General features: G+C 46.4%; 12 protein-coding genes across 12 annotated transcripts; 7 read left to right on the top strand and 5 right to left on the bottom strand.

Moving 5' to 3' along the window:
- Window positions 1-101: 101 nt before the first annotated feature.
- AGABI2DRAFT_182998 (hypothetical protein) lies at window positions 102-2,921 on the top strand (the record flags this gene model as incomplete). Its single annotated transcript, XM_006457819.1, has 5 exons — window positions 102-428; window positions 483-950; window positions 1,003-2,678; window positions 2,745-2,831; window positions 2,888-2,921. 5 exons carry the CDS (start codon window positions 102-104, stop codon window positions 2,919-2,921), a joined length of 2,592 nt encoding a protein of 863 aa, XP_006457882.1.
- A 2,054-nt stretch (window positions 2,922-4,975) lies between these two features.
- On the bottom strand, window positions 4,976-6,452 carry AGABI2DRAFT_190276 (hypothetical protein). Its single transcript, XM_006457818.1, has 8 exons — window positions 6,234-6,452; window positions 6,014-6,154; window positions 5,930-5,961; window positions 5,793-5,871; window positions 5,686-5,734; window positions 5,515-5,626; window positions 5,348-5,458; window positions 4,976-5,293 (listed from the first exon to the last, which is right to left on the bottom strand). Exons 1-8 carry the CDS (start codon window positions 6,366-6,368, stop codon window positions 5,077-5,079), a joined length of 876 nt encoding a protein of 291 aa, XP_006457881.1. The 5' UTR covers window positions 6,369-6,452; the 3' UTR covers window positions 4,976-5,076.
- Window positions 6,453-7,054: 602 nt separating this feature from the next.
- AGABI2DRAFT_114904 (hypothetical protein) lies at window positions 7,055-9,417 on the bottom strand (the record flags this gene model as incomplete). The annotated part of the gene is made up of 9 exons (XM_006457817.1): window positions 7,055-7,295; window positions 7,351-7,696; window positions 7,747-7,810; window positions 7,859-7,918; window positions 7,977-8,397; window positions 8,448-8,511; window positions 8,558-8,717; window positions 8,767-9,124; window positions 9,179-9,417. The coding sequence occupies 9 exons, from the start codon at window positions 9,415-9,417 to the stop codon at window positions 7,055-7,057; spliced, it is 1,953 nt and encodes a 650-aa protein (XP_006457880.1).
- A 152-nt stretch (window positions 9,418-9,569) lies between these two features.
- Window positions 9,570-10,288, top strand: AGABI2DRAFT_190274 (hypothetical protein). The gene is made up of 4 exons (XM_006457816.1): window positions 9,570-9,590; window positions 9,646-9,814; window positions 9,865-10,028; window positions 10,087-10,288. The coding sequence occupies exons 1-4, from the start codon at window positions 9,588-9,590 to the stop codon at window positions 10,171-10,173; spliced, it is 423 nt and encodes a 140-aa protein (XP_006457879.1). The 5' UTR covers window positions 9,570-9,587; the 3' UTR covers window positions 10,174-10,288.
- Window positions 10,289-10,775: 487 nt separating this feature from the next.
- AGABI2DRAFT_182995 (hypothetical protein) lies at window positions 10,776-13,112 on the bottom strand (the record flags this gene model as incomplete). Its single annotated transcript, XM_006457815.1, has 8 exons — window positions 10,776-11,022; window positions 11,091-11,275; window positions 11,334-11,506; window positions 11,556-11,666; window positions 11,726-11,786; window positions 11,840-12,381; window positions 12,435-12,703; window positions 12,762-13,112. 8 exons carry the CDS (start codon window positions 13,110-13,112, stop codon window positions 10,840-10,842), a joined length of 1,875 nt encoding a protein of 624 aa, XP_006457878.1. The 3' UTR covers window positions 10,776-10,839.
- Window positions 13,113-13,998: 886 nt separating this feature from the next.
- AGABI2DRAFT_114901 (hypothetical protein) lies at window positions 13,999-14,885 on the top strand (the record flags this gene model as incomplete). The annotated part of the gene is made up of 2 exons (XM_006457814.1): window positions 13,999-14,023; window positions 14,071-14,885. The coding sequence occupies 2 exons, from the start codon at window positions 13,999-14,001 to the stop codon at window positions 14,883-14,885; spliced, it is 840 nt and encodes a 279-aa protein (XP_006457877.1).
- An 889-nt stretch (window positions 14,886-15,774) lies between these two features.
- Window positions 15,775-16,653, top strand: AGABI2DRAFT_176439 (hypothetical protein; the record flags this gene model as incomplete). Its single annotated transcript, XM_006457813.1, has 2 exons — window positions 15,775-15,799; window positions 15,830-16,653. The coding sequence occupies 2 exons, from the start codon at window positions 15,775-15,777 to the stop codon at window positions 16,651-16,653; spliced, it is 849 nt and encodes a 282-aa protein (XP_006457876.1).
- A 1,165-nt stretch (window positions 16,654-17,818) lies between these two features.
- Window positions 17,819-18,623, top strand: AGABI2DRAFT_114899 (hypothetical protein; the record flags this gene model as incomplete). The annotated part of the gene is made up of 2 exons (XM_006457812.1): window positions 17,819-17,843; window positions 17,893-18,623. 2 exons carry the CDS (start codon window positions 17,819-17,821, stop codon window positions 18,621-18,623), a joined length of 756 nt encoding a protein of 251 aa, XP_006457875.1.
- A 437-nt stretch (window positions 18,624-19,060) lies between these two features.
- On the bottom strand, window positions 19,061-20,296 carry AGABI2DRAFT_190273 (hypothetical protein). The gene is made up of 4 exons (XM_006457811.1): window positions 20,189-20,296; window positions 20,027-20,136; window positions 19,778-19,989; window positions 19,061-19,730 (listed from the first exon to the last, which is right to left on the bottom strand). The coding sequence occupies exons 1-4, from the start codon at window positions 20,277-20,279 to the stop codon at window positions 19,310-19,312; spliced, it is 834 nt and encodes a 277-aa protein (XP_006457874.1). The 5' UTR covers window positions 20,280-20,296; the 3' UTR covers window positions 19,061-19,309.
- An 80-nt stretch (window positions 20,297-20,376) lies between these two features.
- Window positions 20,377-23,902, top strand: AGABI2DRAFT_182993 (hypothetical protein; the record flags this gene model as incomplete). Its single annotated transcript, XM_006457810.1, has 14 exons — window positions 20,377-20,623; window positions 20,676-20,776; window positions 20,826-20,946; window positions 20,997-21,126; window positions 21,186-21,412; window positions 21,461-21,639; window positions 21,690-21,876; window positions 21,930-22,177; window positions 22,229-22,468; window positions 22,524-22,715; window positions 22,769-22,956; window positions 23,012-23,115; window positions 23,169-23,522; window positions 23,583-23,902. The coding sequence occupies 14 exons, from the start codon at window positions 20,377-20,379 to the stop codon at window positions 23,900-23,902; spliced, it is 2,838 nt and encodes a 945-aa protein (XP_006457873.1).
- A 120-nt stretch (window positions 23,903-24,022) lies between these two features.
- AGABI2DRAFT_190271 (hypothetical protein) lies at window positions 24,023-25,626 on the top strand. The gene is made up of 8 exons (XM_006457809.1): window positions 24,023-24,155; window positions 24,209-24,354; window positions 24,423-24,533; window positions 24,595-24,708; window positions 24,778-24,898; window positions 24,964-25,198; window positions 25,264-25,516; window positions 25,565-25,626. The coding sequence occupies exons 1-7, from the start codon at window positions 24,026-24,028 to the stop codon at window positions 25,493-25,495; spliced, it is 1,089 nt and encodes a 362-aa protein (XP_006457872.1). The 5' UTR covers window positions 24,023-24,025; the 3' UTR covers window positions 25,496-25,516; window positions 25,565-25,626.
- A 177-nt stretch (window positions 25,627-25,803) lies between these two features.
- AGABI2DRAFT_114895 (hypothetical protein) lies at window positions 25,804-26,682 on the bottom strand (the record flags this gene model as incomplete). The annotated part of the gene is made up of 4 exons (XM_006457808.1): window positions 25,804-26,135; window positions 26,186-26,401; window positions 26,453-26,559; window positions 26,630-26,682. 4 exons carry the CDS (start codon window positions 26,680-26,682, stop codon window positions 25,804-25,806), a joined length of 708 nt encoding a protein of 235 aa, XP_006457871.1.
- Between the last annotated feature and the right edge of the window lie 28 nt (window positions 26,683-26,710).

Raw genomic sequence — 26,710 nt, 5'->3', positions numbered from 1 at the left:
ACGGCTGAGAACAAGGTAGATGATTCGGGTGCTTAGTCAGCTGACTTAACGTCATGATAATATTGGGAGACCCTGCGGGTTGCAGCTTGAGCAGGCCCGCCATGGACGAGCTGGGTTTGGTGCACAACAGCAGCTTCAGCCTGAACCTCACCCAGATCCTCGACTATCTCCCCAACAAATTCCTTGCCAGGTTCCTCGCTCTCAGGGCGAAACCCACGGCGAGTCCCACGACGCTCGATCTCGACTCTCTCTCGCCCTCCACAATCTCTGATCTCATGGCCACTCCAGAATGGAGTACTCCTCTTTCGCTCGTCTCTGCCCCTCAGGCCTCTCCAAAATCTAAGCTGCTTGGTGCTGGTGAACGTTCTTTGCTGTTTGGTCCGCTTGGTTTCTTCACCTCGGGTTACATGCTTGGACTCTTCCTCATGGCAAGTCCTTTTGTCTTTCATCTTTCCTTTACCTTTTTTACTCATTCAATGCAGGCATTCATTCTGCACAGACTACATAACACCGTTATTCCTTCTAGGTTGTCCCGGAGACACGCTGCTAGGCGTGGAAGGTTGTATTCAGGTCGCGCCATTGTCTTCATCCGAATCTACAACTCTATATTCCCTATCGACCTTTCTCGCACACACACACGATTTCTGATACAATTTCCCACCCTCTATTGCTTACTGAGAATGTGTCTGTTGTGGAGCTTGATCACTCTGCAAACGTCTGGAACGTTTCCAGAATCTTTTCCCACATGGGTCCCTCAACAGGTGGCCACAGTCGTCCAGAAGTTGGGTGACTGGGCTTTCCATAAACCTATGGAAGAAGTCTGTTGGATCAGCTTTTGTTCGTTGGGTTTGGCGTATTTTGTGGAAAGTTTTGTGAGGAAACTAGATGAATTGGCGAATGGGACTGTGGACGATTCTCCTTTTGCTCGACAAATGTCTCCGTATAACCTTGTATGTGTTCAATTGTCTTTCGTTTCTCTTTCTTATATGCTTGTCGTCATAGGTTGCCCACTCCTTTGTCCTATACCTCTTCTCGCTCGACGCTTCTCACGTTTACAGACCTGAAGGACTTCCTGCACGACCAGACACACATGCTCTCATCACTATGGGCATTCCACTCCTCCAATCCACGATGGTCCATTTTCTCTGTATTTCCAAGAAGCTGTCCAACCACCGCCTGATTCCTACTGCCCTCACATCCTTCCTCGGTCTCCTTCATTTTCACACGACACTGCTCAGGCGAGGTTATCTCACTATTCTCCTTCCACTGTTATCGACCCGAGGAAGGAATTCCGATAATATCTTTTCTGGTACGGGTTTCAAGTCGGGCTATCCTCTCATGAATTACTTCTCCTGCGTCGTTGAATCCGTTCTCATCTGCGTCATACTCGTAACCATCATACTCAATGCCCTCGTTCAACTCCTCGTCAACGGCCGTGTAGACAGATTGTTCACAACCCTTGGCATTGCCGCTGCTGGTGGACTTACGGATAATCCTGATTCGGATGTTGCTCGATTTTCGTGGGCAAACCTACCTTTCGAAGAAGAATGGGGTGTGGTGTTGATGAGAATTGGAACTGCTAGTTTGGAAGCGACGGGATTGAAGGGATGGGGAAATGAAGTGGCACCCATATCCGCACCCATACTTCGCCGCCCAGTATCGCAGCTTATGAGGCGTGGACAAAATACTCGTGTGGCTTTTACACCAGGACCTTCGACTACGTTCGGAGCTGTGACTATGGGACGATCGGGTGTTGGTAGAGTGTTTTCCGGACATAAAACTCCTGAGTCGGGTGGAGGAAATCGTACTGGTGGACAAATGCAAACAGTGGGATGGAATAATGAAGTGAGGTCTGTAGAGTCCAATCCGAGTGGGACGTCAACGAGGTCGGGGAGAAGATGTTGGATATGGTTCCGCGAGCTTGTGAGGTTCGTGAAGTCCATGGGTGGAGTGTTTTGGGGTTTGATCAAGTTGAGCTGGAGTTGGACGCGGGGGTGGAGAAGTAGGAAAGGATTTGGTGGGGTGGAACGTGATGGTAGATTGAGCCGGAGGGAGCGTGTTGTGGATTTCGCTCAAGATGTAAGATTGGGGTCCAGTGCGACTGAAATGGAGAAGCGGAAGAGAGAGAGGGAAGTATATGAGAGGTTTTTGAGGGGAGAAGAAATAAGTGATGATGAGGATGATGCTGTGATTGAAGATGATGGGGATTATGAGGATGAGGATGATGCTTCGAGTGCATATGAAGACGATGATTTGCAGGAAGTTAGTCCTTCGATGAGAGGCGAACGTTCGACTTCAGTAGTCCCTATGGACGAACAACAAGAAAGAGAAGCAGAAGCTATATCTCTGTTTGCTGATCTCGTACGAACTCAAGGAGTCGATGAAGGCAGTAGACTCATTTTGAGTCATCTTGTCAACGGATCTGCACGTGCGACCGGGAGAGAACCTGCTCCACCATTGACTAGACGGAGGTGGGGTGAGATGGGGAAGATGTGGGGATTGGAGATTACAGATAATTTGGATGGAGGGGATGATGGTCAAGGTGTTTGGGATTTTGCGATGTCACCTGCGAGTAATGGTCAGGATGCTGAAAGTGAAGTGGATGTCGATTTGATGAATAGGACGATGTGTATTATTTGTACGAGTAAACCGAGGGATGTTGTCAGTTGGCCTTGTCGGTAAGTCCCTCCTTTTTCTCTCTCTCTGTATTTTATCCTTTTCACTAAAAAATCTCACGCATGCAGGTGTTTGGTGATGTGTGATCAGTGTAGAGAGATATTAGCTGCTAAAGGTTCTCCAAGTAAACACTGTTGCCCTTGTTGCCGCCAACCGTAAGGTTCACTTGCATTCTATTTATAGTTCTTACTGACTCTGGTGCTTCGTATAGTATCGATGGTTATTCGAGGATTTTTATCCCTTAATCTTTTTCGCTTCCCCCCTTTTTTTCTTTTTTTGTGAACAGACCCATGTACAATTTGACTATAAGCAATTTTTTTCTTCTCTTTTTTTCTCTTCTGTCTACTAGCATGTAACAATCGATAGTTAATCGCAATTCCTACTAATGTCTTTTTTTGGGTGTTGATGTAAGAAGACTGATCGTCCTTTGGTGGTCCATGACTGGACGGTATGAGGAATAAAAATATGAGAGTAAAATTGAGTAGATAGGAAACATAAATATAAGTCCGGTAAGGAGAAAATAATATAAGTCCGATACGTAAAAGAGATAAAATCCAATATATACAGCAATAACGATTCAAAGATTACCAGTCCGAGTACCATGATTCGTCGGATATGGAGTGAGGCCCACAATCTACCGATCCTTCCGGCTTCGAATCCACCGCGGTAGAGCCTGAGCTAGCCTTTTCTCCCAACTTCCAAAACGAACTGATAGATCCCTTCAAACTCAATTTCCTCTTCTTCCCAATCGCATTCAACTCATTCTCACTCTCCGAATCTGAAGACTCCGATAACCTTCTTTGACGAGCAACAGCAAAGGGACAATCGAATTCAGATACGTTGATAACGAATTTGTCCCATAACATTGAACGGATGGTGTTTTCGAGTTCATCACTCATGCAATGTTTGAATGCTGTAGATATGTCCCCGATTTCCTCTTCCTCGATCTTGGAAACGCTGATCATTTTCCAAAAAGGTAGTTCTTTGTGGTTTTCCTCGTGGAAGACGGGTTTGTAAGCCAATATGGCGAGGTAGAATGCGCCTATGAAGAAATGTCTATCGTCCCAGTTGGATTTTCCAGCTATTTGGGAGACTATGGGAGGACGAGTTGTAACACGAGAGAGAAGGTGAGAGAATTTGGATGGGCGAGAGAGGGCGTAGTCGGATTTGGCTTGGATGTGGGGGATTCGACATTGGCAGGATTGGGAGATGGAGGCGAGGAGGTAGAGAGCGGTGTAAGGGACGATTTCGGGGACTTTGGAGGCGTGGATGACGTGGGCGATGTAGATGTCGAGTGGTTTTGTGTCTTGGTGAGGTGAAGAGCTTTGGTACCGGGAGGAATGACGGTGGAGGATAGGGCTGTGAAGGATGTAGTTTGCGAGTGCTTGAGATACCTGACGATGACCCAAGTGTTTGTCGGAAGGCGCGGGATCTGATAAAGGTTCTTGAGTGCTTGGGACGTCGAAGAGAAGTGGAATACTGACGATAATTATCACGCGGACAGCACATTTTGCAAACGACTTGATGGTAGTTCGAATTCAAGAACCGCTCCACTGTGTTTTACTGTTTATATGTTTGTGCATGGAAAGGAGATCTGAGTGCCTTGTTTCATTTGGATTGAGAGACATATCGGAGCTTGCAAGTTAACGACTTTTGACGCAGCAGCACTTTTTTGCACGAAGGACACGTCGAAGGCCAATGGTCGGCGAGCAGTTTGGAGACCGGTGGTGCGGGTGTGATCGACTATTCAGTCGTTCGACTTGAATCAACTAGATTAGGAGAAAAGTTTGCGGGGTCGAAAAAAGTGAAGTACGACAGTAAAACGAAACAAAAGGAGCTCATAAGAGACGGCGTCACGGAGTGACTTTAGGGTTGGAGCTGACTTCGGGGTTGAAGCTGGGTGCTTGAATATGCAATGCGAAGGACGTAGTAAACTCGAGATGATAGACTTGGTTAAAGGTCTATAAATAGACAAACAACTATAAATAGTACTGACCGGACCTGACTAGTGACTTGTAACAAACCTGACCTTTACGCCCCTCGAGCTATCGCCAAAAGAAATTACGTTGTAGAAAGAGGGAATCTCGGAACTTGCTGTATTACCAATGGTTCTCTGGTATCTGCAGAGGGAGAAACTTGAAAATTTCAGAGGCAGACGTTTAGGTTAAAGTAGACCTTGAAGAATGGCGCTGGATTTGAATCTTAGTACTTCGCATAATGAAAAAGCAAGTATATTAGAGTCATGGAGCCAAGGACCCGATGACCCCTGATATCTGCGAAGGCTTAACAGGCACTCATTCAAAAGAATATGCACGTTCCAAACAATTTAAATATTCATCGAGTACAATGTGCTACTCAACCATTTTACACCGATCAGCTACATTAGACGATATGAGCTTTTCAACAAGACGGAACCCCATTGTTAAACTTGGGGAAGATACCAAAACTCCGTTCATTATCGTTACCTTTCCAGGTTTGATCATCGTATTCGAAAGCAAAGACCGAAACGTCGGGAATACTACCACTGGCGCAGTTCAATGCAGCAAGCGCCGCGCGTTCATTATCTAGGGAGGCAACTCCAGCACCGTTGGAACCTCCACGGGAAGGCCAACCAGTTCTATAGTATTGAAGTTCGATTATGCATATGCAAGTTGAGTAGAAAGATACGTACTCCGTAATCATGATTTTCTTGTTACCGCATGCATTTCGCAGCGCAGGGATGACCGTTTGCGTCAAAAAGTTACCAGAATTTCCCGCAGCTGTGTTAGGGTCGAAGAAAGCGCTGTGCATTATCCACGACGTGAGCGTGAAACGCCGTATTGATGGAGTAATACTTACTGTGCATTGGCGCCTACAAAATCGCCGTTACAGAGTACTCTGGCATTGATAATATTGAACCAGGAATGAACAGTAGAAACTGGAGTATTGATCCCGGCAGATCTCAGAGTGTCTAGAAACAGGAAAGAGCGATTGGCATATATACCCGACTAAAGCAAAAATGTCACCTACTTCGAACTTGATTGACTTTATTAATAATGTTGTTCGGATCGTCCGAATTCTAGGTTCGACATTTCGTGAGTATGATTCGGAAGTGTTCAAGGTGAAATGGGTCTTGCCTCGTTGCCAATGGTAAGCCCTACATAACGCGAGGCACCAAATTGTTGGACAGCGCTCTGGAACGAGCGAACTTCGTTACTATTGATCACTCAGTAAACCCGCCAGACAACAAAAACTAAGTAGCAGTGTGACTTACTCGATCTGACCATTTGCACCGGCAACAGAACCCTAAAACCATAGTTCAATATCGCATATAGCCGGGAGAAATAAAAGTATCTACATCGAAAAATATTCCGGCAAGCACTTGCAAATTCGCCGCTGCAGCAGCGCTAGAAGCCATGTTGAGGGCTCCACAGTCGAAACCGAGGATCCTGATAGTTTTGAATCCAGAATTCCTTGCAGTATTGGCAAGGTCGTTCCACTATCAATGACACACGATCAGCGCGAGTAGATTATCAGTGATCATGAGCGCTTCTAAGAAATGATGCAGTGAAAATCACCTGAGCCTGGGTACGGCAAGTGTATGGAGACCTACCCCCAATCGCATTCGAAGCCGTAAGGCCTACGAAATTGTTGGCCGCGAAAGTCACAGAGAGGAATACAAGAGAGAGAATGATGTTGGTGGTCAGCATCATTTCGGTAGCGACGTCAAAAAGCAGAAGAAAAGTGTGAATGTTCTTTCTCGCTCGAACGAGGAGAATAATATGAAATGCAAGTATGAAGTCGGCTTCTTATAGTACCCGTTCACGCTGGTGATCATTTCCGGATCGGAAGACGTTTCATCAGGTTCTGATCTTGAAACAACGAGGATATTATTGGTTCGAGGTCGAAGCGCAGACTAAGTGGAAACGAAGAATCAAATATCAATATCTGCGGAGCACGCGTACGCGTACGATGCTTCCTAGTTCCGATCTCACCGCCCATATGGTTTCTGCAGTAAAATTTTAGTGTCCCCCTTCCATAGTCATCGCTCCAAATACGGTCCGGGTGGTACTTATTTTTGTCTCGGCCGTTTCTTCTTCGTGATCTCGAACGAACAGAGGAATAAAAATAACTCACTAGCTTGAATATTCATCAAGTATCACAGGTATTGGAACTCTCGGTGACATATACATTGTTTCTGAAAAGGGAGTGCGATCTAAAACTAGAAGAAGGGCACAATTCCTGACAGCATAGTGGTTCTAGGCACCATTCTGTTCATAACAATAGCGAAGAAGACAAAGATACTGCGATAGACAACTCATCATAGTCAGAAGAATTCGGAGGGCGGTATCCAAACCCCATTGAGAAATGACCTTACAAAGTACGAAGCAAAAAAGTATCAAGCCGGTCCGTCGGTGTGATTTAAAATGGTTCTAGCACTGCTTCCACTTGATATATCAGACTCTTCTGCGACCAACGTCGCATGAGAGTGATCGTGCTCATTCGGCAAGCGGACAAAGGCAAGAAGTGTCGCAGACACGACTACCGCGCCAACGGCCACAAAGAAGATGGTTCTAGGATATGTTGCGACGGTCTTCATATAGATGAAGGCAAAAAGGGAAGGCCCTAGAATCTGGGAGCTGTTTAGATGTACATTAGCGGACAAAGAACTTGAGTTATCGGCTCATAACACACCCGAGGGATTGTAGAACACTCAGAGCTCCAAAAAGTCTGCCTGTTTCCGTGCCTCCACGCTCGGTAAATAGGGCTAGCGCAACCGCCTGATTCGCAGGGGTGAAAGCCGCTCCCATAGACCAGAGCATCCCTGATGCGGTGAACGCGATAGGAGTAAGTGCAAATCCCATGCACATGAAACCAACAATTTCGATGAGGAGCGATATCCTGGCCAAATTCAGGTCGAAAGCAAGTGAGTGAATTTCCTTCTTTTTGAGGTTTTTCTGACCGGAGGACGACAGCAGTGGCACAATTTCCGAGGGCATCTCTACGACCTTCGGTTTTGGCTTAAACAGTTTGATTGCCACTGTATCAACTGTCACTGACTGATGCAGCAAACCTATAGCATACACTCACAAGGTAAGATAGCAGCCAAAAAGAAGGCCTTTGCGCCGCTAACCAAACTCAACCAGTATCCTAGCTTTGTTCCCGTTCAAGAGTTGACGGGGGCTTCGGAACGAGAACTCACAGTTTCCGAGGTCCACCCGAAAGTTAAAGCGGCATATTGGAACGCATACGTATAGATGCCCTGATACATATATCAATGTCATTGAAGTGGTCCCAGAACAGAAAACGAAATCACGAACCATAAGGGAGGTCACCATAAAATATGCGAGACCCACCAAGGTCAAATTCCAATTTCTCTTTTTCTTGAGAGGGTTGTCGTTCATTTCCCTCACCTCAGGGAAGAAGACATTAAGCGGAGCGAGGAAGCCAAACAGTTTCTTGACCGCATTGAGTGTTCGAATACCCAGAGAACCAGTATCCTCAGAAACGTCCGTGCGCAGCCGCTGTGCATATTTCTCTCTAGCTCGAAGTCGATGAGACAAACTCAGTGACTCTGGTAGAATAAACCAGACAAAGAGCGCATATAGGAAGTGTATTCCCGTGGAGACGTAGAAAATGGATATCAGCCGTCCAGTGGATCGAATCACAAGCGAACCCAAAGTTGGCCCGACAGCCATCCCGACGAACAGTAGGCCTAAAACGAGGGAGAAAAAGCGTGATCTAGGCACGCGTATTAGTGTTAACGAGGAAAGAACTTGAGCAAAGTATACCTTCTGTGTTCATCGACGACATCGGCTTGATATGCATGGATAGCAGCAGCAGCACTTGTGAAACCTAGGAGATAATGAACACATGCATTATGATGCAGGCTTAGAACTACCTCCAAGGCATCCTTCCAGAATAGGTCCGAGCAAGAGAATCCAATAAGCGCCCGGAAACCGTTCCGTGAGGGAGACGATAAAGATGAAGTTGAGATCTGTTAAAAGCAGGCCAATCACCGAAATTCCCATCACACGGCACCGGCCATAACGATCAGAGAACTAACACCTAAATTAAGTACGACAACGAGGCAGTAGCAAGGTATCTCACAGCACTCCACCAACCGGTGGACAGGCAACTGAGGATACCCATGGATGTTGTCATCACTGCGTGGGGCGGTAAGCTGGGCAGTGCGATGCAGGACGGTGTGTAGTTGTCCCTGGCAGAAAATGACGTACTAGTTGCAAACTTCGAAACCCCAGCCTGGACAACCGGGTCGGCGGCACATAACTGAGAGCGCGTCGGGGTCGACGCTGAGGAAGACAAGAGGGCAGTACCCGCTAACGATGATTTCTCGTAGTAAATGTCGGGTTTTATTTGTCGGCATACGAGAATGGTATATATTTCAACGCGTGGCGCGAGTAATGCTGTCATGGCTACGGCTGTGAACGGCAACACACACAGTAACCTGAAATCGCAATTTAAGAGAACCCTCCGCAACGACAAACATTGAAATCCCTACCAATAGGGAGAAGGTCGCTTCCACCATGGAAGTTTCTTTATTTTCGCCTCTTCCTCTTCATCAATTACCTCCCCTATAAGGGTGTCGTCCGTTGTCTGACGCTCTGGGTGCGCGAAGTGGTGGAGTAGTTCGTCAGCCTCTTCATATACGAGTTCCTCGGATTCATCTGTAAACGATCTACCAAGCAAGTCGCGATGTTTCGAGACAGCTTTGCGAGACGGACTCGACAAAGAAGGCATTAAGAATGTGGGGGTTCGCAGCGAATAAGAGGGAGAAAGAGGGGACTTGAAATATAGTCAAGCGCCATGCGCGTTTGGTCCAGCCAATTTGGATTACTCATTCAAATCCAGAAGGAAGATGGTGCTTCTTGAGCTTGTAAACACGCTTACCTTATCGCCTTCACATCACAATGGTCAGTCCACTCCCGAACTCCCCACCGTCGCATCTGCCAATGCACTGCGCGATAGTCACACACCGTAGACATACCTCAGGACATCAAGGACACTCTCCGCAAATTTAGGTTTGCAAAGCGTAGCAAAGGGAGTGCTGCTATCGTTATCAAGATCAACAAGGCTAAGCTTATCATGGAAGAGGTTGAGCAGTTTGATAACATTTCTATTGAAGAGCTCGCCGAAGGTATCAAGTTGGTGATACATTTCCAAGTGTTCAGCTAATCGCTTGATCAGAACTACCGGAGAACTCTCCCCGATATGTTGTCATCTCCCATGAGCTAAACCATCCCGATGGGCGAACATCCTATCCCCTTGTTCTCCTCAATTGGGCACCCACATCTTCGGAAACAAGCCTGCTGACATTGCATGCGAGTGCCCTCCTTGACTTTCAGGAAATAGTAAGTTTAGCTCCACTCTCCACCGCAAGCCAATGAATGATCAACATCCTACCTTCAGGCTGATGTATCCAAAGTCATCGAAATTCGTGATGGTCCAGAATCACTCACCAAGAAAGCGATTGACACACAATTATTACCAAAGTAGTCACCACGCAACGGCTTCGATGCAACACCACACTTAGGGGCTAATTATGACCTCATAACTGTTGTAATACTTGCGTATCATGGATAAAGGACCGTGTGGTTCATCCACTTCCAGATATCGATTGGGGCTATACAGTACGGTGCTTATCCGGCTCACTGACAAAAGAACAATCTAAAAGCGCATGAACAAGGAACTAGTTTCTTGAAGCCTCATGAAAACATTCTATAGCGAGACTAATTATGCTCGCGATAGAGAAAGCTATACTTCATTGGGTGTGTGTTTAATCAGAGCATGAGTCCTTGAGACGAGTGGCCCGTACAGTGCCAACGGAATGACATCAATGGTGATGCCGTGGTCCCAGAGACGACGAGTACCGCATGCAATGTATTGATTGCGTGTCCCGAGGACAACCTACAAGTCAAATAAACCCCACAATCATTATAGCTGAATGCTGCCGAACATCTTCTTTCGCAAATATGTCATCGATGAGTCTTATGATATTTTTGGCCGGTAAAGAACGCATGTTCGATGAGTTCATTGGACTCAGGAAGGCCTCTGATCTCCGGATTGTCAATCATTGGGATCCTGAGGAGATGAGCGCTCTTGGATTTATACCTCCTAAAAAAAACAGCCCACTCAGTAGACAATTATGGGTCGGTATACAAGTTACGAAAAACTCCATAATCGACCAACAACATCGGGATTTTGTTGCAACTCGACTTCTTGTTCATCACCCCCCTCTTCTATAGATGGAGTTCTCGTATTAGGAAATGGAATAAATCCTTTTGGCATATCCATCGCGAGTGCAGGCTCTCTTTTGATTTTCCTATTTGCTTCAGTATCGAAGAGCTGAACACACAAAAACAACAGATTTGTCAATTGAAATGACAGGGAATTTCGAGCTTCGGTGGACTCACCGTTGAATAAGTATGGTCCAAGAAATCCTCCAAAGGATAACTTGGTTTTGTGAAAGGTTCTTCGAAAATTTTACACAACGTGGATACGGTAGCATGATAATGTGATCTATGGGATACGAGCTCCCACAAAGAACTTTCCAGAGCCAGTGTTTGTGTTGGGTTAAGTTCAGCAGGTAAATATGGATCTACCAAACAATGAAACAAGGATTAACAACTGCGAGTCTTGGTCACATAGCGACTCACCAGTATATTCATCCTCAACATTACTATTATGGATCATAACCATTAAAGCTGGATGCTTTTTGAGGATATTATAAGTGAATGGGATAATCATCACAATGGCGGCTGGCGGGGCTGTTAATGATAACCGCGATAGACGTTTGATAAACGAGGCGAGCAGAGTGGCAGGAAGATGACTGAAAACAAGGGAAGTCAGAAACGGAAAATGTCTGATAAACGACATACGTTGAGCTGAGGAACAGTTCAGTCAAACGAAAGAAGCGTGCTCGATGTTTGAGGTGTAGGACATCATTGTCCAAGAACGCGTAAAGCCGGGTATAGAAGGACGGGTAATCTCTGGAGGTGGGAAGGGAGGTATGAGAGACGATGAGAATAAAGCAAAGCAATTCACATACAGGTTGTAGTCTATCATCAAAATGAAAAGCGCGTTCAACGCCAACAAGCCAACGGCCCCTCCTGTATGGGGTTCAACATCGCATATGGGAGAACGACGGGATATTTCTGCTTACCATAGTCGACGCATGCACTCACCCAGTCCATGACGAGGACTGGGCGAGTGAGGTGCGGTAATATACCGCGGTGCATGATGTTCAGAACACGGACGGCCAACTTGTCCCCATCTTCCGACTTGGACAAGCGTGATAGGAGAAGTAACCATGTTCTAGTGAACACAGCGCGATGTGAAGCGAGGGAGTGTAGTGATTGATGTATCGTCATTTGATGCAAACGCACACCAGGGGCTTTGGCTTTCGGAGTCTCAGGCGCTGCAGGTTCTTCCTCGAAGTATTTCCGCCAATCGTCATCGTCATCATCGTTGTCGCTCCCTTCGTCCCCGTCTTTCTTATCTTTCTTTTTTAATTCCCCGAGCTCCAGATTGAGAGCATCCCCGTGTGATTTTGACTTGCTACGTTTCGATGGGGGGTTACCCATTTCCGCGACCCACCATGCATTGAGCTCGGTTGGTTCGGTAGGGAATGTCGTAAGGCGTTCAAGGATGGAAAGGAGATTCAGATGAAGTGTTGGGTGATTGGGATGTTTGTTGAGGAGTGTCCTGCATCAGTTATTAATCATCGAGTGGTTATCAGTAGGTTGAAATAGACGTACGCGGCCTCACGAAGGAAATACCAACGTATGTCATCATGCACGCTAAACCAAGTCTCGTAAAAAACATTCCCAACGTCGAAATCGAGCGACTGGTCGCTGGTAGTATCAGAACTGCTTCGGGCGGATGGCGGACATGTAAGGAGGGCTGAAACGATTTTGCGGAAATGTGATAAATGGAATTGAGGATGGAGGTTGGAGGAATTGGAGGAAACAGAGTACGCAGTAGAAAGATGTTTCTGCAGAGAAAATAAGATCTGCAGAGCGGATGTCTGACCGAGGACAATATATATCAGCTGCAAGACGCGAGAGAACAGATTGTTTGCTCACCCTAAGAATTTTCTCGTCGTCCTTCAATAAGCCGGTAAGGAACTCGACATATGCATTCAGCTGAGTCAAGAGCCAAGACTTGACCAATCGTGCAGCTTCATCTCCACCTAGACTGAGTTTCCCGTTGACTATGACGACGACAAAGACACGGTAGGCAGCGTATATAGCCTTGGAGGTTTGTTGCGCATCCCGAGTCGATTGGATGACGTCCAAGAGGTCGGCGAGAGAGTTGAGAGACTGATTTTTGGTGAGAGATTCAAGTAGTGCTGTCTCTAGAGATTTTATTCGGTCTTCAGTAGGATCATGCTCGACCCTGCGCTTTTTTGCGGGAGGGAGAGAGCGAGGCGGCATGTCGATTTTAGCAAACGTAACGAGATCATGGAAAATACTTGATTGCACGTGACTATAAATAGCCTGGCACTTCATCCTCGCTTCTGTGTGCAATCAGCCAATCCAACTGCGACACAATCCTAAACCCTCCCACGGAGATTCAACAGAACCCACTCAGATTCTTAGCCTCGAATTTGGATTATACCAGTCGTGAGGATCGTGCCATTCTGGTTTTTGCTTCCCTTTTGCTGCCGGAGTCGGAAGCTTTCTCCTGATCTACTTCAAGTCTAGCAACAGAACATGATATTCATCATACCACCGGTTTCCGATACCCTACTTTTCTTCCAGAGGAGATCAGATATATTTCTGAAAAAACTCGGAACCCAATTTTCCTTAGCGTGCGCTCGGCCTAGGATTTTCTATTAATAGACATTAAACACTCCATCCAGATTCCACATCTACTCTCTCCTTTCACAAAGCAGATTCAAACTTTTAGCATCAGAACCACAGCCGTTCTCGTAATGATGTCTCGCCCCAAAGGCCCATTGTCTTCTTTATTTTGTCATATTAATTAACTTTCTCCGAACCCCAAATTTGTTCCTCGTCTAGGTCCCATCAGGTCCCATCTAGTGGTTTAAGTCGAACGACTGAATCTTCGATCACATCCGCACCACCGGGCTCCAATCTATTCACCGTGCTTTAGCTTTCGACAAGGTACTTCGCGCAAAAAGTGCTGCAGCGTCAAGCGTCGCCAACCCGCAAGCTCCAAGATGTCTCTCATTCCAAACGAATCCAAACATTCAATTCTCCTTTCCATGCCCAGCCATATAAACACTTCAACACAGTGGAGCGGTTCTTGAAGTTCAACCACCATCTCGAATCAAGTTATCTCTATTCGAATCGCAGAATGTGTTGTCCCAGTGATGGTTACCGTCAGTGATCCCTTCTTCGACGTTTCGAGTACTCAAAAACCCCCAAGGTCCCCCGCGCGACGACAAATACTTCGGTCATCGGCTTGTCAGTCAGAAATTCGCAAACTACATCACTCGTAGCCCTACTCTTCACCGTCCATCATCCCGCTCGCCCTGTGTATCGCCTAAAACAGGGCTGCCACTTGACCAGTACATCGCCCGCACAATCCATGCCTCCAGAGTCCCAGATATCGTCGCATATACTGCCCTCTACCTCCTCGCCTCCATCTCTCAGGCTTGCCAATGCAAAGTCCCTCACGACGAGGATAAATCGACATACAACCATTCATCCCCATCCAAATTATCGCACACCCTTTCTCGAGCCGTAACCCGAACTCCGTTCTCCCGAGCAATCAAACCTCACTGGGGCGAACGACACTTTTTCATGGGCGCATTTTTCCTCGCACTTTCGGTTTACAAGCCCGTGTTTGAGAAGGAGTTCAAGAAAGAGTTGCGCTGTTGGAGAATGGTTGGAGCTTCTGAAGTATCGCAAGATGAAGTCGTGGAAGTATCTGATGCGTTCAAGCAATGCATGAGCAAAGAACTTGAAACAGCAGTCAAGTCAATGATGTGGGACAAATTCGTGATTGATGTATCCGAATTCGATTGTCCCCACGCCCGTGCCCGTGAAAGGTGTTTGTCTAATATTGAGGAGGAGGAGGAGGAGGAGGAGGAGGAGGATGAGAAGAGTAAGAAGAAAAGGATGGGTTTGAAGAGATCTATCAATTCATTTTGGAAACCGCGAGAGAAGGTTACTCTCGTCAGGGACTCATGCGATTGCGGACCTCACAAAAAATCTGGAGTTTCAGGATTCTTATTTTGATTCTATTATGATTACTATCTACTTCTTTGGATTATCGGACTCGGACTTGTTTTCTCGTATCTACTCGATATAATTTTTATTTTGCCGCCTTCTTCCCCTACCGAGAGAGTTTTAACTGACTAATAGAGTGAGGTTCATGATAGTTGAAGCTTAAATTGTGGACTCCAAAGGTACTGAATGATGCTACGCATCGTTATCCAGCATTTGACGTCCTCAACACTCCTCGATGTGGAATTTTTCCCTCGGCAAGGTTTCACCTGACCCACTTTGAGTGAGACCATAGAGTCCGTCTGCCTTATTCATACAGCCGGTTTCCGAGTCCCATATTGCATTATTCCTCCAGAAGAGATCAGATACTTACCTGTAAAAAACCCGGAAGCCCGGGTTTCTAGAGGGCAGTGCGCGACTTAGATGTGTCTATTAATAGATTTTGGCCACTCCATCACTGACGAGCTCTGACGAGCCGTCTATTTTGTCCTTTTACATAGCAGATTCAAGCCTTTAGCTTCAGGCCCAAAGTCATTCTCAACGACGTCTTGCCCCAAAGGCCTCTTGTCTTTTCTGTTTTCCATGGTTCACTTTTTCCGAATCCCCAGGTTTACTCCTCGTCTAGCTAGGACCGTAGTCCAAGTCGAACGGCTGGATCTTCGATCACATCCGCCACCGGGCTCCAGTCTATTCACCGTCCTTTAGCTTTCGACAAAATCTTTCTTGCAAAAAGTGCTGCAGCGTCAAGCGTCGTCAACTTGCAAGCTCCAAGATGTCTCTCATTCCCAACAAAGCAAAACACTCAGATCTCCTATACATGCTTAACCATATAAACACTTCACCACAGTGGAGCTGTTCTTGAATCCCAACCGTCATCTCATCGCCAAACCCGAGTTACAAAATGTACCGTCCTTGTGATAAATACGGTGAGTATTCTTCTCTTTCACCATTCCAAGTACTCAAGGTGCTCCAAGATCTCGAAGACCTCGAGATAAATGACAAATACATGGGCTATCGAGCCGCCGCTCAAAAACTGGCAAATTACATCACTCTGAGCCCGACTCTTCCCCATAGACCCACCGTCTATTACCCCACTACGCTTGGTGAACCAGAGGTGCCACTCGAAGTGTACATCGCCCGCATAATCTCTGCCTGCAGGGTCCCGGATATCGTCGCCCACGCTGCCCTCTACCTCCTCAGCTCCATCGCACAGGCTGGCCAACCCCAAGTCCCTCACGGCGAGAATAAATGGAACTATGCCGTTTCCTCCCCAACGAAATTCCCGCGTGTCCTTTTCCGTGCAGTAATCGGTACTCCCTTCTCCCGAGCAGTCAAGTCTGATTGGGATGAACAACACCTTTTCATCGGAGCATTTAACCTCGCAATGACGGCGTATAAACCCATATTCGAGGAACAGCGCCTTAAAAAGTTCTATCCTCGGCGTATCAGTGACTTTTGTGGGGTTCCAGAGGTGGTGATCGAGGATATATCTGCCACATTCAAGAAATGCGTCAGTTATGAACTTGAAACAGTAGTCGATGCGATGCTGAGGCAAGATTTCGTGCTCGACCTATCCGAATTGGATTGTCCCCTCGTCCTCGCTCGTCAAAGGCAGTCGCCAAAGCCTAAGGATGGGAATGGGAATGGAAATGAGAAGGATCAGAAGAAGAGGATGAGTTTGAAGCGATCTATCGATTCACTTTGGAAGTCGCGCGAGAAGGCTACCCCCGTCAAGAGTAGTCTCAGAGGCAAAGAAATTGTTATTGTTGGACGGAACTAAGAGCTGCAGGGATGGTCTTTATTTTTACTCTATTATTATTGCTATCTATACTTCTCTCGCTTACATGACTCGGACTTGTTTTCTCGTATCTACTCAATCTGGATTTTATTTTTCCCGCGAACGAAAGCGATTCAAGTCGCAAGAAATAAGATATCAGGCTCACAAAACCCGAAAGATAACTAGTCATATATGTCCACGGGCAAGGAAGCCACAAGATCAGTAAGAATGGTAAGGACGGTGAGTATATGCGACGCTAGGTTCACTACACTCAGTGTATCGTTGAGCCATGTTGACGCTGGCTACACCAGGTCATGCACAATAACATAAACTGAGAGTCGTGCAATGCTAGGGACGAAAAGAGTCGGTGGTACTACAGAATGAGAGTCGAGTGCCGAGGAGAGGCTGATCGTATCGATTTTGGAGCGGTGTCAAGATTAGCCTAAGATAAGTAAAAGACGATATGAACGAATAACATGCAGACGAGCGAGCTACGGGTGCGATTTAGATGAGTAGCTATTAATAAACTCTTTCTATCATACCCCCCGGGGGGGGGGGGGGGGGGGGGGGGGGGAGTCGATGGACATGTACGTCATGCATCCATGACTCATGATAACGATATGAGACTTGAGTCATGGTTTGTGGCGGCGGGATACTAACATGCGCATATGCATGATGACGTCCTTTATTTATTTCCCACGGCAGCTAAAAGCTATATTTAGCTTATATTGAGATCAAGGTTGTGCTATTAATACACTTATCGTCGCTCGCCTCTATTTACACTCGGCTTTCAGGCGTAAAGCTTCAAGTTTAATACTGCTCTTGTCGGTAGATATTTCCTACAGAGGCCATACTGTGGAAGTGTCCTCCAGAACGGAGCCATTAAATCTGGAAGTTCTTAACGTCGACGAGTCGTCATACTACGCTCAACTTTGAATTCGTCCATACCTATCTTCCACTGTTGTTACCTGATATACTGGACGGCTTCAACTCGAACTGTCATGAAGAAAGGGTACCTCGACGCCGGGGTGAAACCAACTTCTCCTATCCCATTCCCTGGTTATATAAACACCTCGAAAGGTGAAACTATTCTTTAGTTGCACCACCATCTCGACTGCAACTTCTTCTCGCCATATCGCACGACGAGTTCTTCCCTCGAATCTTCAAAATGTGCTTCCCCACAAACTCAACTCGTAAGTATACCTTCCTTGAACTCTTTACGTCTATGCTCAACGTCTTCAGCGGGTACCGATATGTACATGGGCCACGGACTCATGGCTCGCGCATTCTCAAAGTATATTTCCCTCACCCCGACTCTCCGCGGCTGTTATTCCCGTGGTACCAGCCCTTCAGAAGAGCCTCTCGATTTCTACGTCGCTCGCGTGATCCATCTCTGCCAAATCCCCGATATCATCCCTTACATCGCCCTCTACATCTTGATCTATTCCACCCAGACCTGCCATTGCCGCCGTCCTCGCGAAGACAACGATGATGCCTGTTCATACCCATCCAAGCTCTCACACGTCCTTTCCCGGGCTGTTACACGAACCCAGTTCTCTCGAATCCGCAAATCCCATTGGAGCGCCGCACACGTTTTCATGGGAGCATTCATGGTCGCTCTTCAGACTTCCAAAGTTACATTCGATGGGGAAACTGATGACTTTTGTCGTTGGAGCATATTGCCGGAGGTGTCGGGAATACCAGAAGAGGAGCTCGAGGAGATATGCGAGGCATTTAAGCAATGCCTTACTTGCGAGCTTCGAGTGGCGATCAACAAAATGCGGTTTGAGAGGGTTTTTAAACCCTTCAATGAAGTCGATTGTCCGTTTCAGCTTGCTCGTCGAAACCAACTATTGAAGATTAGGGAGAGAAAGGAGAACGGTCAAAGACGGAGATTGAGCTTGAAGGGATCCATTGGCCATCTTTTGAAGCCGAAAGAGAAGGAGACTGATAGTATTGAGTCGGAAGAATGATTGGAATCAGCTATCCGGGAATTTATTGGACTTCTGCTTGATTGTCTCATCTCTACTGTCTATATCTTATTTCACTTATTGGACATCGGAATCTTATCTTTATTTTACCATTTATCACTTCGAGCGTCTTGAGCGGAATGATTGATACAGCAAGAATTGTAATTGCTTACGACGCAATTGGGACCATTTTTATTGATCATTAAGAGATCCCGGGGTGGGTGGGGCATGAACATTGCCGTGCGATACAGTTGATGTTTTGGATGTAGAGTGAATAGTCTGAGCACCGTATTCTCCGCTCGTTTATGTGTAAAACCTTGTATTTTGTATCCAAAGGCTTGAAGTGAAGGCCGCTCAGGCGACTGCAAGGTGTAAATCGTACAGACCGCCAGCTGAGACACGAGTATGAAGGATGCAACTTGAATCACAGTTGACGTCGGGCGAAACTTCTTTACATTGTACCAATGTGTAGAAATCATAGGTCAAAGAAGAGACTATTCCAGGGTAGTAAACAGTTCAATGGCTATGTCGGAGGAACGTCAGGTTTCGGAAGCTGCACATCTCCAAAACAGCCAGTCATTGGGAATTTGAGGGAGAGGGAGAGTACACAGACTGATATACCTACTTAATTCCCTCGCAGAGATAAGTTGACCATTATATGAGACAGCTAGATTCACTAGGCGAGATAGTTACATGTTATCGGCCAACCAATTGCGCAAGTCCATGAGGCCGCCATCCGCATCACATTTCTCGTCGTCGCTGTTGGGTTTTGCCTGGCGAACAAAAGTGCTGACGAACGCGACCTCGCCACCTTCCCAGTCATCGAATTTGAAGGCGTTTGTTCCATTTCCACAATCTAAACCACCCATCTCGGTCTTTTCATCTTCAGCTCCCAGTCCCTCGATGCCTACACCTCCACTTTGAGAAGCTCTTCGTTTCTCGAGTTCACGTTCGAGGATGGTTTTCACTCGCGTGACAGCAAGTGGTTCATTTTGGTTGACCGAAGTTCCCGCCTTCAGTAGGTCGGCCTTGTGCGCTACTATCAACAGGGAGGGAAGGGACTGTGAAGGAGGAAGCGAGGTGATTGCATGAAGAATAGTATGGAGATGCCTGGAAGCCGGTAAGAATTAGCCTTCATTGCGATAAGAGACACGTACTCTGCGACGGCTGCCCCGTTACGGGAAATGGTACTTGCATCAACCACGAATGCAATGGCTTTCGCACTTGACAGATGCTCTTGAACTTGGGTTCTGATACGGGGATGCCCAGGAATATCAACCACAAGGAAAGATTTGTTAGATGAGATGGAGTAGACTGAAGAATTAGTCTGCATAGATGTAAGTGTTGGCAGACTTTGGTCGTAGGCCAGCTGCAATATGTATTTATTATCCGGATCCACAAGAAACGGCGGGACGTACGGCGGTCAAGAGGGCTGTTTTCCCGGCATCGGGTGCACCGACCAGCAGGAGGTCTGTTCCTTTTGAGCGGGAAGTTCGTCTATTGACGAAGAATGCGACTGGTATGAGATTGACATGGGGTAGAATGGTGGATGATGAATAAAGACGTACTCGCCACACACAGTAGTGCGGCCACAAGTGATACCAAAAGCAAAGATTGCGGCGTAAATGTAGAGGCGGGGGATATCACTTGGGGCTCCATGACGAGCGGAGGAGAGTCGGTGTATGTCGAGGTCACGTGGATCAATATGATAACTTTGGTCTTTTTCAAAAGTTCAATTTGAGAAAATCTCGAGCCGATGGAGGTCGACTCTGCAAGCCCGCCACCCCGCAAACGTCTGCGCACGAATGCGGCAACTGCGACACACAAACCTCGGCTTTTCGCCCCGTTCAGGGCTCTGGGATTGATCACAAACCATGTACCGTTCGTCCTTCAGACAAGATCCTACAAGGGAGCAACAGACGGACCACGAGTTCATATCCTGACCTGTCTGGGCAAAGCATGGGCCCTGTGGGAGGGCGGAAAGATGACTCTGCTCTTTGTGGGTAAGTATTTTCCGCACTCGTGTATATTAAAAGGTCTAAGGGTTTTCTGCAGGTCCAGATGCACCTGAGCAAATAACGAGTCTGGCCCTCGATGGCGACGCTGTATGGGCCGCATCAGGGCCACATGCTATCAAATATATTCGAGGAAAACCCGTCAGCCATACCGCCCTATGCTATTTGTCTATGCACTGATTGGGTTTAGGTTTCTACATTGACAAACCCACTCGACACTCCAATTTCTTACATCCAAACCTTCGGCACTGCTCTCCTTACATTGACTGAAGATGGAGAACACATGTTAGTATGGGACACATCCGATGGCGGTATGTGTATAATCCTCATCCATGATATTTGTTCCAACATTGTCCTCCAGAATTTGAAACCTCCATTCAGTTCGAGCGTGGATTCACTGCCACCTCCATTCTACATCCTGCGACCTATGTCAACAAGGTGATTGTTGCCAGCAGTGAAGGCTCCCTCCAACTGTGGAATATCAAAACCAAGTGTGTGTTTCGAATGCTTTGCATGTTATCTATCAAATACTGAGTCCTATGCTGGTTAGAACTCTTATCCAAAACTTTTCTTTGGCGAAACTCACATCATCACCCGAGTCGTCCGACGCTCCTGCTCTTGGTTGTGCTATAACGGCCCTCGTACAATCACCGGCTATTGACGTGGTTGGCATTGGCTTCACTTCTGGGGAAATTTCAGTATATGATGTGCGACTCAACGGACGTCTGATGAGAATGTTTATGGAAGGTGGCATTCGTGCTCTAGGCTTTAGAAGTGGTATGTTGAACTAGTGCCTCTGCGTATATCACGCTCAAACAATCTTAGATGGCCACCCGATTCTTGCGTCCGCTTCGTCCGCTGGGCACATAGCACTATGGGATCTTAACAACGGGGGCCGGCTGCTACACATGATACGCGGAGCGCATGATGGTGCTATTACTGCTGTCGAATGGGTTCCCAGCCAGCCCGTACTAGTTACATCAGGTGAAGATAACAGCGTGAAGGTTAATCTTTTGGCTGGACGACTAAACTCCCTTATTGATTTACCCTTTAGCAATGGCTGTTTGACTCACCGACATCTGCTCCCAGGCTATTGAAGTTCCGTTCTGGTCATCATGCTCCACCCCATCTCATCCGTTACTACGGTGATGATGGAAAGCAGCTATTGACCGCGTCTAGGGATCGCAGCCTGAGGTGTACATCCGTTGTGAGAGATTCAAGGTCATTTGAGCTCTCACAAGGTGATTTGTTATTGATTAGCTCCTCAAGTCGGTCATATTGACGATACCTTTAGGTTCACTAGCGAAAAAGGCGACCTCTCTCTCGATACCCGTTGCCTCCCTCAAATTTCCCCCGATCAATTCGATATCTTACTCAACAACACGCTCGAAAGACTGGGATGATATCCTTACTGCACATACCGACGAGACATTTGCTCGCTCTTGGACCATGTTAAATAAGAGGCTCGGTAAACATACGTTTGGCTTCGCAGATTCGATCAAGGGTAAAAGTAAAGAACGTCTTCCCCTTGGATCTGTCAAGGTAAGCCATCTGAAAAAACATACCTTTTATCTTTCTCTGATGGCTTTGCAGGATATATGCGTCACTGCCTGCGGTAATTTTGGCCTGGCTGGCTCCTCGACAGGACTGATACACATGTGGAATATGCAATCAGGGATCAAACGTAAATCTTATGACGTTGGCCCTTGTCCGCCAGAGGCCTTGGCAAGGCTGCGGAATGGAGCTAAAAAGCGAGATAGAGTCATTACCGGTCTCGGCACGGACCCTCTGAATCGAGTTGTTATTGCTAGTACGCTCGATGGAACACTCAACGTATGTCCTCCTGCAGCTTGCTCTTATACTCCTACTAACGCTTGTTCGACCATAGTTCTTTGATTTTCAGACAACGAAATTAGAACACATATTGATACTGCCGTCGACTGCAGTTTCGATAGAAATGCATCGCGACAGTGGGTTGGTGGCCGTCACGTGTGATGATGTGGTCATTCGAGTGGTGGATATAGAAACGCGGAGAATTGTCAGGGAGTTGGGTGGTTTCCGAGGAAGAGTTTTGGACATGGTCAGTTCAATTTTTTCCGATTTTGTGCGTACCTGAACCTGACGGAAGTTTAGACTTTCTCAGCTGATGCTCGGTGGTTGGTTGCAACTTCGCTGGATTCCACTATAAGAACGTTTGATCTACCAACTGGCCGCCTGATTGATGCCTTTAAAACATCGAGTGTTGCAACGAGCATCTCTTTTTCTCCGACGGGTGATTTCTTAGCAACTGCCCATGTTGATAGTGTCGGAGTCTATCTGTGGTATGTATCTGAGCTGACAAGGGCACCGTATTGCATTCTAACAACCTTTTGTCAGGGCGAACCGTGCCCAGTATGCGGAAGTTTCCTTCCAGGGAATCACTGAGGAAGATATCCAAGATGTATCCCTGCCATCCATGCAAGGCACCGCTGAAGATGATGGTGAGCGTAAATACAAAAATATCGCAGATAACAATGATTAACGGTCGTGACAGCTCTGGAAGCTTTGGAAGCCCTTACCGTGCAGGATGCCCCGCTCGATGTCTTTTCTACCCCACCCCAACTCGATGGAGAGCTTATTACGATGACATTACTACCCCGCGCAAGGTGGCAAACGCTGCTGAATCTCGAAGTAATACAACAACGCAATAAACCAAAAGAACCACCAAAACCTATAGAAAAGGCACCATTTTTCTTACCAACTCTACCTGGAGTTGAGACGCGCTTTGCACCCGCGGAGAAGGAGACACAAAAGTCGAAGAAACCGACAAAAAGGTTGGATAAAGCCGCTGGCGGTGCAGAAAGTGTATTCCACAAAACGTTATTAGAGGCAGATCCTGAAGGTGATTGTAAGTGGTATCTTGGTCTGTCATGAGAATTGGAGAAGTTTATTCTCCTTTTTTTTTCAGATGAGGGATTTTTCCATCAAGCAAAAATGCTGCAACCAGCAGCGCTAGACCTTGAACTCCGGTCGTTGACCTCGATTGAGAGTTTGAATACATTCATGCGTGCTATTCGAAGACGACTTGTGACGCATAGGGATTTTGAAGCTGTGGAGACGATGATGAATGTCTTTTTACATCTTCATGCGGATGAGTTAATCATGAACGAGGAGCTTAGGGAGGAGTTGGAAGTATTGGAAAAGGTACAGAAGAAGGAGAGTCAGAGAGTGCTAGAGTTGATAACGTCGTCGCTGGGGACGTTGGGTTTTGTTCGGGATACTCTATAGTTACTTATATGTACACTGTGCACAATGTAATGAAGTTTGAAGCTTGCCAAGTTGAGTATGGGCACGCACTTTGTTAGGCTGGTGATAAAGTGATTGGCGGAGATTGTCTGATTACGTTCAATCATGCCTGACGAAAACCCATACTCTCATCCGGGAGTTTCATTCTCTCTCCTTCAATCACTGACGACACCAAATATCTGGCAAATAACCGCGCTTGCTTTTGGACATGCCGGTCATTTATACGCCGGCTCGGGTATGAACTACTGTCATTTTGTTCTGTGTATTCTGACAAAACTCTTTGAATAGATAACGGCGACCTACGCGTATATGATCTCTCGTCGTTCAAGGTTATCAGGGCAGTGAAAGGAAATGGCAAAACGATATCTGCAATTGTTTGTATGAAACGGCCGGGAACTGAGTTTAGAGATGCTTGGGTCACCTCTGGAAAACAGGTATGTATGCAAATTGTCCACAAAGGTCACAAAGAAACACACACGGAAAACGCGTTCGACGCGCATAGATTCTCAAATACCGCTTAGATACACCTAAACTCGTTCAAACTTACGACGATGCACTTGAAACTGTTACTGTGGTATCAGATGAAGACGATGACGATGATGAAGTACAAGATGTTCGTCTTCTTAAAAACGTTTATAGGCTTTACGAAAGAAAACTGAAAGAGCTTAGCATAGCTTGCGCTCAATTGGGAGAAAACGCATTTGGCTTTCGGAACGGATTCGGGATCTGTGGGCGTCATCGATCTATCCTCGAAAACTGTTGTGAAACTGAAGACTAAACATGATGTTGTGCGTCTTGAATTTTTTTCCTTTCCTTTTGAGATCTCATGATTCCATCTGCGTGTCTATATGAGATAGATGTGTGGTTCAGTGGAATGGATACCTGAACGTCCACGAGAACTCGTCAGTGGAGGTTGTGATGCCATTTTACTACACACAGATATCGTCCGCGACGAAGTTGTATCAAAACAAAATCTGGGTTCGTCTTTCAGTTTCTGTGATATCATTCTATATTACGAACTCATCGATTTTTGCTTTTTTCAGCCAGTCTATCGGCACAAGAGGGACAAATTGCGATGTCACCTCCTTTCATCATGTCGTTGAGTATTGCGTCGAATGGTATCGTTGCGGCGGGTACAGCAGATGGGAAGCTCTGGCTCGGTTTTGGAGGTGAAAAAATTCCTTCTACATCCAAGACCAAGAAAAAATCCAAGTGGGGAGGTCTGGATCTAGAACAGGCATCTGTCGTTTCAGTTGCTGAAGCACCTATAGTCGCTGTGTAGGTTGAGATCCCCTCCCTGTCCATCATATATTCTGACTTTTCATTATCATTCAATGATGAAGTGCTTTTCATAGCCCTACGCAATTGACGCTTTCGACACTGAAAGGTGCAATTACGCATTATAATCTCATATATGGGAACGACACTGGTGCAGTGGTGTATCAGGCTGTCTGGCACCGTCAATGCGAGAATATGATTAAAGTCAATGCGTTGATCGTTGATGAAAAACGAATTGTTGTCGGAGGGTTTGATGAAAGTGGGAAAGGTGTTATTGACATTTGGAAAATGGATTAGAAATGGGATAGATACAGAACGGTGAGTTGTTTCCAACAGAGATAAGATTTCTACTTATCTGCTGGCTAGTTAGGTGTATATCAATTTAAGGACTTGTCCTTCTCTCCATGATCAATTGTCCAAAAAATGCCTCTGTTCATTTTACCAGATCATAAGTTCGGACGTGTCTAATTAAGACCCCTGGGTGTCCACACATCTCCACGGAAGGTGCAAGCTGAACCTATTTGAACTTCTCGGACTGGTTGCTTAAGCCATTTTTTTTGGTAAAACAAATGTATAAATTAATAGTGCTGAATGGCGACAGGTATTTATTTAGTAGTTTCAGCCGTATTCCTCTCCTCTTCACGCTCTCTTTCAAGCTCTTTTATCCGCTTTATATACTGTTCCCTCTGCAACTTCATTCGCTCGAGGTACTCTTCGCTCGACATACGTCTCACACCTATTAGCCCAAGTGCCTTCTCTTTCCAAGAGCGGAAATCCTCTGATGGCTCCCCGGTGGTAGGTAGTGTTGGTATTTTCATCGAATTAGACCGGGATATGTATTTTAGCCGCTGGATGCCAAACTCATTGTAGGCGAGTTGCAGAAACATGCAAACGGCACCGACATAGGTTGAGCGTTCTAATATGCCTTTAGTACCAGCTATCCAGGCGCGTTATTTTCGTGAAAAATCAAGATAGATAAGAACTGACTTTTGATTCCTTTCAAAATTCCCCCCGTTATTGCTCCGCTCACAGCACTGTCTAGTAACTTGTTACTCCGAGTTGACGAAATATTAATGTCGCCGGAAGTCACGCCTTGTGTTGCGAGGATCGTTTTCTCGATGCCAAATTCGCGTCGACGTCGTTCATACTGCTCGAAAGGCAGGGTGTAAACAAAGATAGGACTGACAACAAATTCACGTAGACCTAAACTGGATGTTTAAGCTAAGGAAAATGAAAGACCGCTCTAAAACTCACTGAAAAATGTGGTCGCAGTGATGGCACTATTTAACGCTGATGCGGCGATATGAACGCTGAGACGGTCTTGTCTTTGGAGGATACTTGAAATGCCAGTCGCGGCTGCACTAACAGCAGCTACGTGGTTGAGAATGTAAGGTTGATTGTATTGAATGACGGGTCAAGAAGGAAACGGACTTGCATATCGTTAACGTGCCTTTGGCGATGGTCCATGGCGCTGACTTGTCCATGAAATACGAAAGAATTCAGAAATTTCGG

The sequence above is a fragment of the Agaricus bisporus genome (genome assembly GCF_000300575.1).
Source record: "Agaricus bisporus var. bisporus H97 unplaced genomic scaffold AGABI2scaffold_2, whole genome shotgun sequence".
NCBI classification, from domain to species: Eukaryota; Fungi; Basidiomycota; class Agaricomycetes; order Agaricales; family Agaricaceae; genus Agaricus; species Agaricus bisporus.
This window is presented reverse-complemented; position numbering and strand designations above follow the sequence as displayed.